We start from the raw sequence: 14,164 nt of genomic DNA, 5'->3' as shown, positions 1-14,164 counted from the left end.
AGCCCGTAAGTGACGACGTATTGAAAGCTTAGGGTTAGCCTTGTATGATAGGTCTGCCATACCGTTTGTATAACTGTAAGAGTATTTAACTCACAAACGAAACTAAAGCGGGAAATAAAAGCTCTAGGATACCTGATTTGGTTATTGGAACTAAAACATAGAGATTATGCGTGACGGGTCTGTAGTATGCTGCCCCTCCCCCAGCTTACTAGGAGTGCGAGAGTGAGTGTGTGTGTGTGTGTGCGTGCTGGCTGACTAGCTAGTGCCGCAAAGCGGCGAAACGATTACTCTAGGTTGGTGACAGGTGAGGCCCTGCTATTTGCCAAGCGGCTTGAGAGGCTCTATCTATGCGTTGGCGCGAGGGGGTAGCGTGGCCACTGAACGTTGTGGCGGGGTGTCGGCCTCTCGGTGACAGTTAAACATAAGACAGAATGGGAGTGACAGATGAGGCCCTGTCTATGCCACAATGCGAGGCGGCTAGCTATGATTTGGCCCGAGGGGCGTGGTACCTCCAAGTATGAGGATGGGTGTTGGCCTCGCGGGACCACTAACCTAAGGCAAAGAAGCCAGGGGGAATAATAACTAGAGGACACCTAGGGACCTGACAGCCAGCCGTTGCTAACTAAGAGGCAAGGTCAGTTAGTGAAAGAGGACATGCCACGGAACGAAACGTGGGTGGTAATGAGTTAGGATCATACAGCTTGACCGAAACTGGAGCGCCCTGTGAGCATGTCGGGGTCCAGATGGTCGGGACGTATGAACTAGAATGTGAGTATGAATCGTATGCATGGCCCTCGGGGCCCGTGGTGCCATATCGTGGCCCTGGTTTGTAATGTAAAACGAGTTTTTTTTTTGGTTTTTTTTCGGACGGAAACATCGCAAACAGCATACAATGAAATAGACTGAACATTAACTGGTTAATTAAGCTTTAAGAACTAATAAAAAGTGTACTTGACAAATAACCATGTACGAGTGCTAGTTGTACCTATCATGTAATGCATAAAATCAGGTACTTGAACCGCGGCAATGAATGAGACCTAGCCTGAAATATCTATACTCACGTCCTTTTTAGAAAGGAATCTACTAACCAGACTGAAACGGGAACACTACGTAATTGTAGCAACGTATGACGAGGACCATCAATTCCTCATGTCTGACAATAAAAAAAAACGAAATAGACTGACTAACCCAAAATAGTTATGTAGCTATAAGAAACACAACAACCGTATACTTGACGAATTCCACTGCCATCATGAAAAGGGAAAAAGAAAATTGTAAAGTATAACCATGTGGAACAAAAGAAACGCCCTTCAGGACATAAGATGTGAGCAAATGAGTAGAATTTAAATCAAACAGTCTTGATTTCCATGGTCTGCTTGACACATTGTTTTATTACGGAAGAGAACAAAAGCCACATCGTTATAGCAAAGTGTAGCAGTGCTGGATCAGTGAGTCATTTCGTTTGGATGCAGTCATTCCGGTGTGAATGAGATGAGAGCCACGCTCAGAGTTCACACTGTTACAACACAGTGCGCAAAGAACAGCAGGGAAAACTGAATTTGAAACAAAAATAAATAAAAATACGGTATGTTCTTCCCATCGGAAAACGTTTACTGCTCTAAACAGTTGCTTTACCACAGAGGTCAATAGCACAATGCGAACATGGCCTATGAGAACGGAAACAGCAAAATGCAGTAAAACCAAACCAAGAGCCAGAGAACAGAGCAAAGTCTGGTTGCGTTGGGCTAACAGACAGCGTCTGTGCACAAATCATCAGCACGAGCAAAGTTAGCCAACAGTTAGGCAAAGCATGATAGGAGTTATTTAACCATCATAGGGCTACATATACAGCAGTGTTAGCCACATGTCCCCATGATCCTTGCCCACTAAGCAGCAGAGCAGTAAAACAACCTCTGTCTTTCGGAACACGCGGGCCTGCGGGCTTCATAGCAATGCATGAAATATTCAATTGATTCCACAAATACAAAAACAAAAAAACCGAGTACTGATAGGCTAAAAAAGGCTTTGCCGCGGAAGACACAGAGGGTCCGAAATCAATGTAAACTTCTTTTTACCTTGAGGGTGCCGCGTGGGTTTGTATGCGTTGCCAGCTATGAAGGGGAGAACAAAGTCTCGGTGATACCTAACTTTATCTTAAGCCATAAATGTGTGATGTAAAAGGAATGTAGATGGGTAAGATACAATAAATGGCACCAATTTCCCACCGTAGTAGTATGCACCAGGTTACAGCTGTAACATAGATACGCCCCCGGACATACTTACGTATATGACTTTTGGTTAAACTCATGAGAGGGACTTTCTAAAACACTTTCCCCGAAGCGTGGAAGTAAACGGCTATGCGAAATCCGAACTGCGTTTGTCGAAAGTACTCACGATTGGAAATTGCTGAACGCTGACGAACGTGTACTCGTGTCGAGGCGGAAATTACGTCAGAGGTCTGCGCTACCCGGAAGAGGAATTTCCGAAATCGTCGAAGACAGGTAAGTGAGGGGTTTGCTGGGTTTAAACAGGCTTAAAATCCCTCCCACAACTTCAGGCATACGCCTTCTATATATATATAAAGCAAGATAGTTCCTGCACTCACGCTATATCACCCCTTAGTGACCGGGTGCCAGCCAAATGTGGCTACTGTATCCAGGAAATTCAAATAGATGGCTGCACTCACTGTATTTCTGGTATAAAAGTCCAAAGTTTATTGTAGCATCATTTAAAAGATCGACGTTTCAGTCCTTCTAAGAGGACTTTCTTCAGGATCATGATCCTGAAGAAAGTCCTCTTAGAAGGACTGAAACGTTGATCTTTTAAATGATGCTACAATAAACTTTGGACTTTTATACCAGAAATACCGTGAGTGCAGCCATCTATTTGAATTTCCTATATATCTATATATATATCTATCTATATCTATCTATCTATATATATATATATATATATATATATATATATATATATATATATATATATATATATTTTTGCGGTTATTTGTATTTTATATATAGATAGATATATATAGAATGTCATTCTAAGTGTATTTTGTCACTAATATATATTTATTAATAACAAAATACAGTTAGAATGAAATTACATATGTATATATAATTTATTTAATTTTGTTTAAATATTTTATTTATTTTATTATTTTATTTATTTATTATTGTAATTATACGTGTATATATAAATATAAAATATACATATGTATTATATGTATAATATATATATGTATATATCTTATATATATGTCACGTCATTCTAAGTGTATTTTAATACTATTATATGTACTTATATTAATATTAAAATACATTATGTATGACGTTACATATATATTTATAAGATGTATATATATTATATATATAATATACATATATTTTATATATATATATATATATATATATATATATATATATATATATAAATGCATTTAATTTATTTTAACATGTGTATTTTTTTTTTTTTTTTTTACTACTTCCCACCAGCAGGGGGACTATCTGACAGCTCAGACAGTCCCCCTGCTGGCAGATCTACAGCCAGCTATAGGGGGCCATGTGATCACTCTTTGAGGGCCTCATTTGCCAGGGGAGGGCTGCCTGGGCTGTCAGGAAGCCCTCCCGAAGAGGATAGCAGCAGAGGTGAGTACCGCCGAGGTCTATTTAAATGGCGACGGCATAAAACGCCATAATGGCGTTAATCGGTTAAAGAAATAATCCAGGCACAATAACCACTTCAGCTCAGTGTAGTAGTTATGGTGCCAGTAGTGCTAGGATCCCATCCCATCCCATAAGTAGTCAAGCTGTGTGTAGTGTGTGTATGCGTGTACAGTGTGTGTATGGGTGGCAGTGTTTGTGGGGCAGTGTGTGTAGCGTGTGTATGGGGGCAGTGTTTGTGGGGCAGTGTGTAGTGTGTGTATGGGGCGCAGTGTTTGTGGGGCAGTGTGTGTATGGGTGTGCAGTGTGTGTATGGGGGGCAGTGTTTGTGGGGCTGTGTGTGTAGTGTGTGTATGGGGGCAGTGTTTGCAGGCACATTGCAGGTCTGGCACTTGGACAACGCCAGCCCTGCATTAGCCGGCAGGGGAGAATCTTGGGGGGGGGGGGGGGGGGGGCAATTGCCTCTGGGTCTGCCACTGGCCTGCATGCCAATAATGTAGGTAGGCCAACTAAGGGCGTAACACAGACAGTGCCTTGAGCTTGGCACAAATTTGTGTAATAAAACATTTTCTCTGCACTTTCTGGGAACAGTTCACTGCTGTCCCACAGCACTCACTTGTCCACTCCTCTCCTTCCCTTCTAACTAGCAGGTAGAAGCTCCTGGCATGCACTCTGGGACAAAGAAAAGGTGGATATAGTGAGTGTAGAAGAAGGGGGACAAGAAACATTGTAGATGCTGAAGCATCAAGAACTTTTGCACCCTGTGCAAAGTCAGCTTTACCGTAAAGAAACACAACAGGAATCAAAGTTGTACAGATCATACCTTTGCAGTCTCACTGCTCAATTCTTTGACATTTAGAAGTTGTCACTTTTGTTTCTGGCAATGCAGCCCTAGTCATACCTGCCATGGCTGTGAGTCACACAGCCTGCATGAAAAAATGGTTTCATTTTCAATCAGGTTTACCGAGTTTAGGGGAGGTGTTAAGTTACTTTAGAGGCTTTTATTCCCTGTTCTGCAAATGCAACTTTAATGATTGTAGCAGATCTCCTATACTCCGATGAAGTATCTCCGCTGAGTGCTTATCACTATTTCCTGCCATGCAAAAGTGATTATAGCTCTCACCCAACATCAGCCTAGACTTGTTGCAGGGTGAAAAGAAGTGTGTGTTAATTGAGAAAGTACATGATTTCATACATGGACCCTCAGCAAGGGGTCTCTATTCAAAGTACATTAATCCCGCCCAGGCACTTCTGTGTCATAACTTCTGTGTCATAACTTGACCCTATATTTGAAACCAGCATCCAGCAGGTAAATATTTTTTTTTTTTAAGTTTACAGGGGTCAGTATGAGAGTACAACATTACTAAGAGGTTTACTACCTTATTATACACCAACAACCCATGGTGACATGGCCAGTGGCTGCTTACTGTTGTCATAAATTATTAAACTATATAAATTACGTGCGCATACACAGATAAACTCTGGCCCATCTACTTTAACAAATATTTATTCAGAGACAAAACAACAGCATACAAATAATGACACACAATCTAACCAAAACAACAACCACAATCTTACTAACTAACAATAACAACTAAACATTAAAAAGTCATCAGATCCCACTCACACTTCACCATGATAACCTTAGCTAATGTTAGCTCACTTGTCTGCTCAGTAGCACAGCCAAGAAGGTACAGGGAGGAATAGAGATAGGAGGAAATTGTAACCTCTTTTCTGACTTGTAAAGGTATTGAATTACCTAATTACCTTATCAAAGGGTAAAGCTTATCCTCCTATAAAAAAGGCATACAAGAGCTTGGTCACATGACCCCTGTTTGCTATATTAGTTTGATGACAGGATGTCACCACAACTGTCATTAAAAAATTGATTTTTTTTTTTTTTTTTTTTTTTTTTACACATCAGAAATTAGTATTTATTATTGCTTATTTGCCCTTAAACTTTAGTATCTGCAAAATTCAATACCAAATCATAATTTGTTATTCATACTTTTTCTTAATTTCAGTTTAATTTAAGAATTAATTGCATAGACAAACAGGCTTGGGCTGCGAGAATATATATATATATATATATATATATATATATACATATTTTTTTTATTTTTATTTTTAAACAAGGGGAAATCGAGTTGTGGCTATATAGGGACCCGGGGAAGGGGGCGTCTGCCGGATTAGATGTAATAAGGGAATATTGAATAGTAACAATTATTTTATAGCCATGGACTGGTAAGGATATGAAGAACTATTATGCTGTTAGTCTTTTAATCCATCTATCCCAGCAACTGTATTGATGGAACAACAAAAGGATTGTCTGGTAATCGCTCACTCCATCTTGCATTGTATAATAATTTGTGAATTAATCTTGGGCCAGCTGTCCACCAAAGGAGACTTCCAGTTCTGGCTATTGATATTTTGACAGCCATTAAAATATGGAGGGTAACGGGACCAAGACTTCTATCAATTGCCTTCATATCCATATGCAACAAAGCCATGTTCGGAGTTTTAGCTTTTTTAGCTTTTTTAATAAAGTTGACAAATATTAGTTTGTTACTTCCCAAAGATGATGGATTATTGGGCAATCCCAACATATGTGTTTAAAATTTGCTATTCGTTCAGGGCAACTCCAACATGCGGAGCAGGCTGTAGGATACATTTTAAACATTTTTTGAGGGGTTCTATACCATCTATGTAATATCTTATAATGGGCTTCATGCATATTCAAACAATGACAAGCTTTATACAAGATCGTAAGAGAATTGTTCCATTCTTGCATTTTTATGTTTGTATTCAAATGTGCCAATAAGTTGGCTTGTGCAATATCCTGGATAATTGGAATACTTGGGCCTCCTTCGTCTTTTTTCCTTGACATTGTTTCACGGTTTATTCTAGGTTTTTTACCTGACCATGTAAATTTATTGAATGATGATTGTAGAATTCTCAAATGTATCATTCTCATGATATACATTTTTTTTAAATTAACTGTCATTAAAAATTAGCAACTAGCAGCTATTACTGTCCAGTCACTAATAAAAGGCAAGTAGGTAACTAGGGGGATCAGGTGGAGGCTTACAATTTAATAGTGGTGGGTAGACAGGTCACTACTTACCCTTGCTCCTACACGTAGCCTGTGAAGCAGGGCTATAAAATATCAAATGGGGTGACATCCTAATGCCCAGACAGCCCCCACATTTGAGTGGTGAGTGGGGGCTATACATTAAAAAAATGGTGAGACCTAGCCTCCACCCATGAGAGAAATATTCCCACACAAGTCTCAAAGCAAGTGAGACTTGCTTGTCAGAGTAGTTACTAGCCAACCAATAAGAGTGTTCCAATTGAGCTTGCAAAGCATGGAAATATTTATAATGGCATTTTCTGCCTTGCAATCTCATTCTGCATGGCACTTTTTATGGATAAAGATGGATTTATTTTGTCTGCGCCAAATGTTATTTTAACAGTAGTGTTGAGTAATTAATTACCACCCCCTATTGTAATTGACTCGCCAAATTGACTAACCAAAAACTATGTATAGGGGTGTAGGGGAGTGGACACAATTACATCTCCCTTCTATATTTCTCTAAGAGCCCACACCCACGTACATCAATCCACCACATGTTTTATAAATTATCTCATACACCACTCATGTGTGGGATCTGGGGGACACTAGGGTGGCCACTGGTGGGGGCATAAGGTGGACATGTTACTTAGTTTTAAGTCCCCACCTGATCCCCATGAGGGTCTTGTGCCAGGACTTTTATTAGTAACTGATCAGCAATATCTGTCCATTCGCAAGTTTTTCATGAGAGTGAGCAACTTCATAAATTAACAGCATAAAGGAGATAAAAAAATCTCTCTTATACTAAAATGTGGGTCATATTGACCCATAGGCTTTTATTATTATTATTTTTTTTAATGATTAACATGGTTAATTAACATGCTTTTGATGCATATATATGCAATGGCTGCTTAACTTATGGCTTAAATAGCCAAAGGTCAATTAAAAAAATTACCTAAATACGTTGTTAAAATTAAATCGAGTACGTAAACAATAATTCTAGGAAACAATCAACAGATGGGGTGCAATTATATTAATTGTATTATGGACAGTACAGTGATATATACTTTTGTCCCTCTGGGCACCCCACTGAATCCAGCCCATAGAAGCCAGATGTTAATTTTGTGCAGGATGAGAACACATTCATTGACTCAGCTTATGCTTTCAGTCAATGAGTGAGTTCCTAATTTCCACCTAGATACATTATGGCACTTAGGTACTCCTACTCATCACTTTAGTAATTATACTGCTTGGAGTTTTCATTTAATGACCAAATATAGTCAAACTGGTCATAATAATATTTAAAGAATCTTATTCAAAAATGAAATAAACTGTTTTGTCCCCATATTTTCTTGATGAACCAGTACAATAGTTAAACAAGTAAGGAATACCCTTCATTTTAAAAGAACGTGACAAGGATTTTTGGACATGGATAAAAACCAAAACTTTTATAAGTCAGTGATATGTGGACAGCCAAGTGACCATATGTATTTTTTTTTTAGGATACTTATAATAAATTGTTTACTGACAGCACAAAGTACTGGATGGGACTAAGGAGGGATGCAACAAACATCAATATGTGGAAGTGGCTGGATGGGACAGAACTAACATTCACGTGAGTGTGTCAATGTACAAAACCCCTTCAATGGTTGAATACAGATTACACAGTACACATTACAGAAATGTAATGTGTTTGGCATTTTTAAAAAAAAGTTAACATATTATAGTGTCGTTGTGTATTGTACTCTAAATGGGCAGTAGAATATGGACACCCCTACTGATTACTGAGTTCAGGTGTTTCAGTCTCACCTGTTACTAACAGGTGCATACAATCCAGCATCTGAAATTTTAACACACAAACATTAGTAATGTGGCGATATACCCTCAAGAACATGGGTTACTTCCGCCTAGGTTGTCCCTTCCAGGAGTGTGTTATATCCTTGTGCAGGAAGCACCGCTGTCTCACACAAACACTAGTCGAGACTTAGTGAAGGGTGAAGAAGAACTGTTTTATTAGGTCAAGGCACACAGATTTATACACAGACCCCCAGCATGGGGTCTCTATTCAGAGTAACAAAAGCCCGCCCAGGCCACTCTATGTCTGGGAGATAATTAAGTCAGTTCTCGGATAAGCTAATTTTCTCCCGGACACAAAAAATACCTAAAAACCCTGAAAACACATTTAATATAATGGAGCATCCCCACATGCCATACATGCCCGAAAGATCTCACTGGAGTGCTCATACTGTTCAAAAAGCGCCCAGATCAGACATGACTTGCCTGAATTAAATGGAAGTCCAAAGTTCAGTGTAACACGGCTAACCCCTGATCTGGTACAGGGTTTCAGAGTGCTGGGTAGAGATCCCCGGTCACCTAAAAACATAGTGCTTTCCGTGGATAGATGGAGCTCCTCCAAGTCATTGGTGTTGTTTGATGGCTTATCACTCCCTATGTTAAACCTCTAAAAAGCTGTTTTCTGGTCCAGGGACCAAAATCACTCTTATTGAAGTTGCAAGCATGTCAAACTCAAAGGCTAAGATGGGCCAAATCCCTCCCTCAAATGAGTACACTGGCCCCCTCCCTCAAATTAATACACTGGCCCCTCATTCCTTCAAATTATTACACTGCCCCCCTCCCTCCCTCAAATTAATACACTGGCCCCTCATTCCTTCAAATTAATACACTGGCCCCTCATTCCTTCAAATTAATACACTGGCCCCCTCCCTCAAATTAATACATTACCCCCCTCCCTCCCTCAAATTAATAGACTGACCCCCTCCCCCTCAAAGTAATACAGTGCCCACTCCCTCCCTCAAATTAATACAGTGGCCCCCTCCCTCCCTCAAATTTATACAGTGCCCCCTCCCTCCCTCAGATTAATAGACTGACCCCCTCCCCCCTCAAAGTAATACAGTGCCCACTCCCTCCCTCAAATTAATACAGTGGCCCCCTCCCTCCCTCAAATTTATACAGTGCCCCCTCCCTCCCACAAATTAATACACTGGCCCCCTCCCTCCCTCAAATTAATAGATTGCCCCCTCTCTCCCTCAAATTAATATAGTGCCCTCTCCCTCAAATTAATGCACTGCCCCTCCCTCCCTCAAGCCCCTCTTCTCCTACCTTATGATTTGCTGTCCGTCCTCCAGTTCCAGCTCCAGCCCTGCTGAAGTCCTCTGGCACTGCGAGCAGGAGGGAAGGGGGAGGGGAGTGGCTGCTCAAGTCTCTCAGCAGACTCACAGCCACACTGTCCTCTTGTGGCCAGGAGAGCAAGAATCAGGAAATATTTTTCCTGTCTTGCTAGTCTCAAGAAAGCTGAAAGAGGCCCCAGGGCAGGCGGGCCGCAAAAAAAATATTTATTGTGGGCCCACATGTTTGACATGCTTGTTTCAGTGGACCGTGGTGACTCCACAATCCACTATCTAATTCCAGAAGAGTTATTCCTGGTCAGGCGCACGGTGTCTCAGCATCTCACTGGCTGCAAGAGGGTGACCCTGGGGCCACAAACTTGGTTGGGAGACACAAGATGGATGGTCATATAGTGATAACAGTCATTTTAGAGAGGTTGAAAGTTGAGGAGACGTGAACTTGGGTTATATGACCAGAGGGTCCGTCACAACCAATATAATGGGTCGTACTAGGGATCAGTGACTTTAGTGTGTCATAGGATGCACCTGTGACGGTAGTCACCAACACTGGGAGTGTAAGACAGACAAATCATGTAGGTTCCTGGATGACTCTTATGTTTACGTCACTCTCTGCCCTCTATTATAGGTGCAGTTTGTGCAGACTTATTTGGTAAATGTTTTGTTCTTTGCTGCTGAGGGAAATAAAGAAAGAATGCAGCATAATAGGAGCCTCAGTGTCTTAATAACATTGATATCTATGTATTACAAAATAATACACAACATGTCTCTGCTATATGTATATTTTATTTTCAATACTTATAATAAAAAAAAATCATGAGTGTTTTCTTCTAGTTTCAGTTACTTTGCTATTTTAACAAAATATTTATTTTATATAACTACCCCCCTCCAATAAAGAAAACAAAGCCACTTAATGTCTACCTCTCCCTGCAAGTTTTAAGATATGGACTGAAATTTGGAAGATACTCCACAGGATTTATTTTATCTTTGTAACCACATTATTTACTAAAACAATGCTACAGTTGTATCGAAGAAATGTTGGGGGAAAAAAACTTTGCAAATTATTTATTTACAAAAAAATCCAATGGACTTTAATGGTGATTGCTATTAATAAACAATTTGGAAAAAAAATGCTAATCATTTCATTTTTGATGCAGATTCAAACTATTTAAATCCATTTTTTCATGTTTCAGAGGCCTGATAAAAGTGTTCTGTATTTATGGTGCAGAGTGGTGCTTATTACCAGAAATAAAAATTATAAAAAAACTGTAATTGAATGTGTGCTAAATATCCCTTACACCGGTATGTGTTATCCTTGTAGTAATTGGGATAAAGGAGAGCCTAACAACTCAGAAAAAAAGGAACATTGTGGAGAAATCCTGTCAGGATCCTGGAATGACCGTAACTGTGATGCCAGTGTGAACTTCATCTGCAGGAAAGTGATTTGCTGAGTTAATGTATTTAATGCAATGCAAATGTGTATAATATACATCCTTATAAGAAAAAAATATTTTAGTAAAAATGGATATAACTATATTTTTCATTTTTTTTTTCAATTAAACTGTACTATATGTAATGCTTTTTGTCTAAGAACGTGGACAAAATACACTGTGAGATCTTGCTGTCCTTTTACCCAGCTATTTTTTAGACCCATTAATTTTCATTTTTGTAAAGACTTCTTGATCAGTGCTTCTATCCTTTTTTTATTTTATTTTGTCATCTCCCATTTTTAAGTTTTCTTTTACCTTATGTTTGTTTTTACCACCATTTATTCTATACATTTATTTGCTAGAGGATTTTTTCTTCCTCAACATCCCCTTGTGGTTTAAATTTCTTTTTTAATTCTCATTTGGGATTATGGTGTGTAAAAGGGAGCTCTGACGAATTTTACACTCAGTATGCATACTTACCAAGTGTCCCAGGTACAGCGGGACTCTTTGAAATTCAAAGTCCTTTTCCCCAACTTTGGTCTCACTTGCAACTCTTTTGTCCTTTGTTATGTCAATCCATGCTGTCTTTGTACCACATCTTCACATTTTTCCTAACTTTAATATGTTTGGAAATGCCTTTCAAGTTAATCATAATCTTTTTGAAAAAAAAACTCCAAAGAATGTACCTTCAGAAGTCACCATCAAAGATTGTTTTATAGATAAATCAATTAAATTGTTTGTGATTATTTAAAAATCGTATTAAAAAATATGAAATGGTCTATTGCTCATATTTCTCCCTGTCCTTAATTATATTCCTCATTTCATTCAGTTGTGCATGACATCAAAAAGCACGGTGAAAATCCTATGAGTATTTTTACTCAATATGCATTCAAATGTGAGTCGATATATGTATTTTTTTTTTTTAAATAAACAAACAATAGGTCAATAAAACAATAAATAGCTACAGTTGAGAATAAAAAGTACATACATTTATGATACGATTAATAATTGTGTGGATCATGATCAGCAACCCTAAACACACACACACACACACACACTATAGCCTGTATGCACACACTTGCTACATCCCCTATACACACATTCTCTACAGCCCCTAGCCACATATGCATTACATTACACCACAAACACAACACAATTAAAACCGACCTTATTACAGAAGAGCATTGAACCAACATGCTCACTTTGAGAGGGGGCGTGTTTGTCATTAGTGATGACAAAACACACCTTCTCTGCCAACCGTCCCCCCACTTCTTAGTGGGCCTCTGTGATAAAACATTGCCCGGGCCAAAAATGTTTCCTAGTCCGGCCCTGGTGGTGACTATAGTGTCCCTTTAAGCTAATGAAATCATTGTTCAGATACATAAAACACATTAAATCTCTCAGCACTTGAAGAGCTACCAAAATGGCCAGAGAGACTATTAAAGGGCATTAAGCCATAAACAAAGACATTAGAAACTGAACAAGGTTGTCTGAAAAATAGAAGACCATACCTGAATGAATTGCCTTGATTAATAAAACCGCCTTTATGTAGCTAATAAAAAGAACAAAAAAAGGAAATAATATATTAGTGGTCTGGGTGCAGTTTCCCTGTTCCCTTAACACTGCAATGTAAAAAACATTGTTTAAAATACAGTGTTGTATTCATAACTAGTGATGTCGCGAACCCGAAATTTTCGGTTCGCGAACGGCGAACGGGAACTTCCGCAAACGTTCGCGAACCGGTGAAACGGGCAAACCGCCATTGACTTCAATGGGCAGGCGAATTTTAAAACCCACAGGGACTGTTTCTGGCCACAAAAGTGATGGAAAAGTTGTTTCAAGGGGACTAACACCTGGACTGTGGCATGCCGGAGGGGGATCCATGGCAAAACTCCCATGGAAAATTACATAGTTGATGCAGAGTCTGGTTTTAATCCATAAAGGGCAGAAATCACCTAACGTTCCTAAATCACAATGGATATGGATTGACACCTGACATATTGGCACCTTGACATATGGATTGACACCTGTCCTCAGAGACCCTGATACACACTGACACAGAGCAGAATAGGAACTGTTCCCCTTACATAGGGTCACTTGGCAGGTATGGATTGACACCGGTCCTCAAAGCCCCTGATACACACTGACACACTGGCTTGACACACTGGCACTGACACACTGGCTTCTTACGCTCAAACATGTCCTTGACAGACACATGATTGTGGGCAGATGAGCGGGAACTGCTCAAGGCGGGAGACGGAGTGGCGGATGGTTGAGAGGGGGCAAGGAGGACAGCAGTGGTTGACGTGGCTGAAGATGCTGGACCAGGAGGAGGATGGCGGCTTAGAGTAGGTGTGCTGCTTGTACTCATGTGTTGATCCCATAGGCGTTTGTGATGTGAGATCATGTGCCTATGCAAAGCAGTTGTACCTAGGTGGGTGTTGGACTTCCCACGACTCAGTTTCTTTTGGCACAGGTTGCAAATGGCATCGCTGTTGTCAGAGGCAGACACACAAAAAAAATTCCACACTGCTGAGCTCTGCAATGACAGCATTCTGGTGGTGGCAACAGCATGCGTTGATTGGCGTGCTGTCTGGCTGACCCCGGGTGCCGACCTCCCCCTGCTTCCAACTCGTCACCTCCTCCTCTCTGTCTCCCCATCTCAACTTTCGCCATGTTCTTCTTCTTGCCGAGCGGGCACCCACGTGACATCCATGGACACATCGTCATCATCAACCGCTTCACTTGTATCTGACAACTCAGCAAAGGAAGAAGCAGCAGCGGGTACAACATCATCATCATCACACCGTACCTCCATGTGTTTAATGCTGCCTGCCTGAGACATATCCCTGTTATCTA

At 40.1% G+C, this 14,164-nt stretch overlaps 1 protein-coding gene across 1 annotated transcript in view; it reads left to right on the top strand.

The window, feature by feature from the left end:
• The window catches only part of LOC134601830 (C-type lectin domain family 4 member G-like), a 132,535-nt gene extending 120,706 nt beyond the window's left edge, over window positions 1–11,829 (top strand). Inside the window, exons 10-11 of the mRNA XM_063446330.1 lie at window positions 8,235–8,347; window positions 11,197–11,829. Of these exons, the coding sequence (XP_063302400.1) occupies window positions 8,235–8,347; window positions 11,197–11,326 (243 nt within the window). The 3' untranslated portion in view covers window positions 11,327–11,829. The remainder of the gene's footprint in view (window positions 1–8,234; window positions 8,348–11,196) is intronic.
• Window positions 11,830–14,164: the final 2,335 nt, after the last annotated feature.

Source organism: Pelobates fuscus, chromosome 3, assembly GCF_036172605.1.
Source record: "Pelobates fuscus isolate aPelFus1 chromosome 3, aPelFus1.pri, whole genome shotgun sequence".
NCBI lineage: Eukaryota > Metazoa > Chordata > Amphibia > Anura > Pelobatidae > Pelobates > Pelobates fuscus.
The sequence above is the reverse complement of the archived record's forward strand: the minus strand, read 5'-3'. Positions and strand labels throughout refer to the sequence as shown.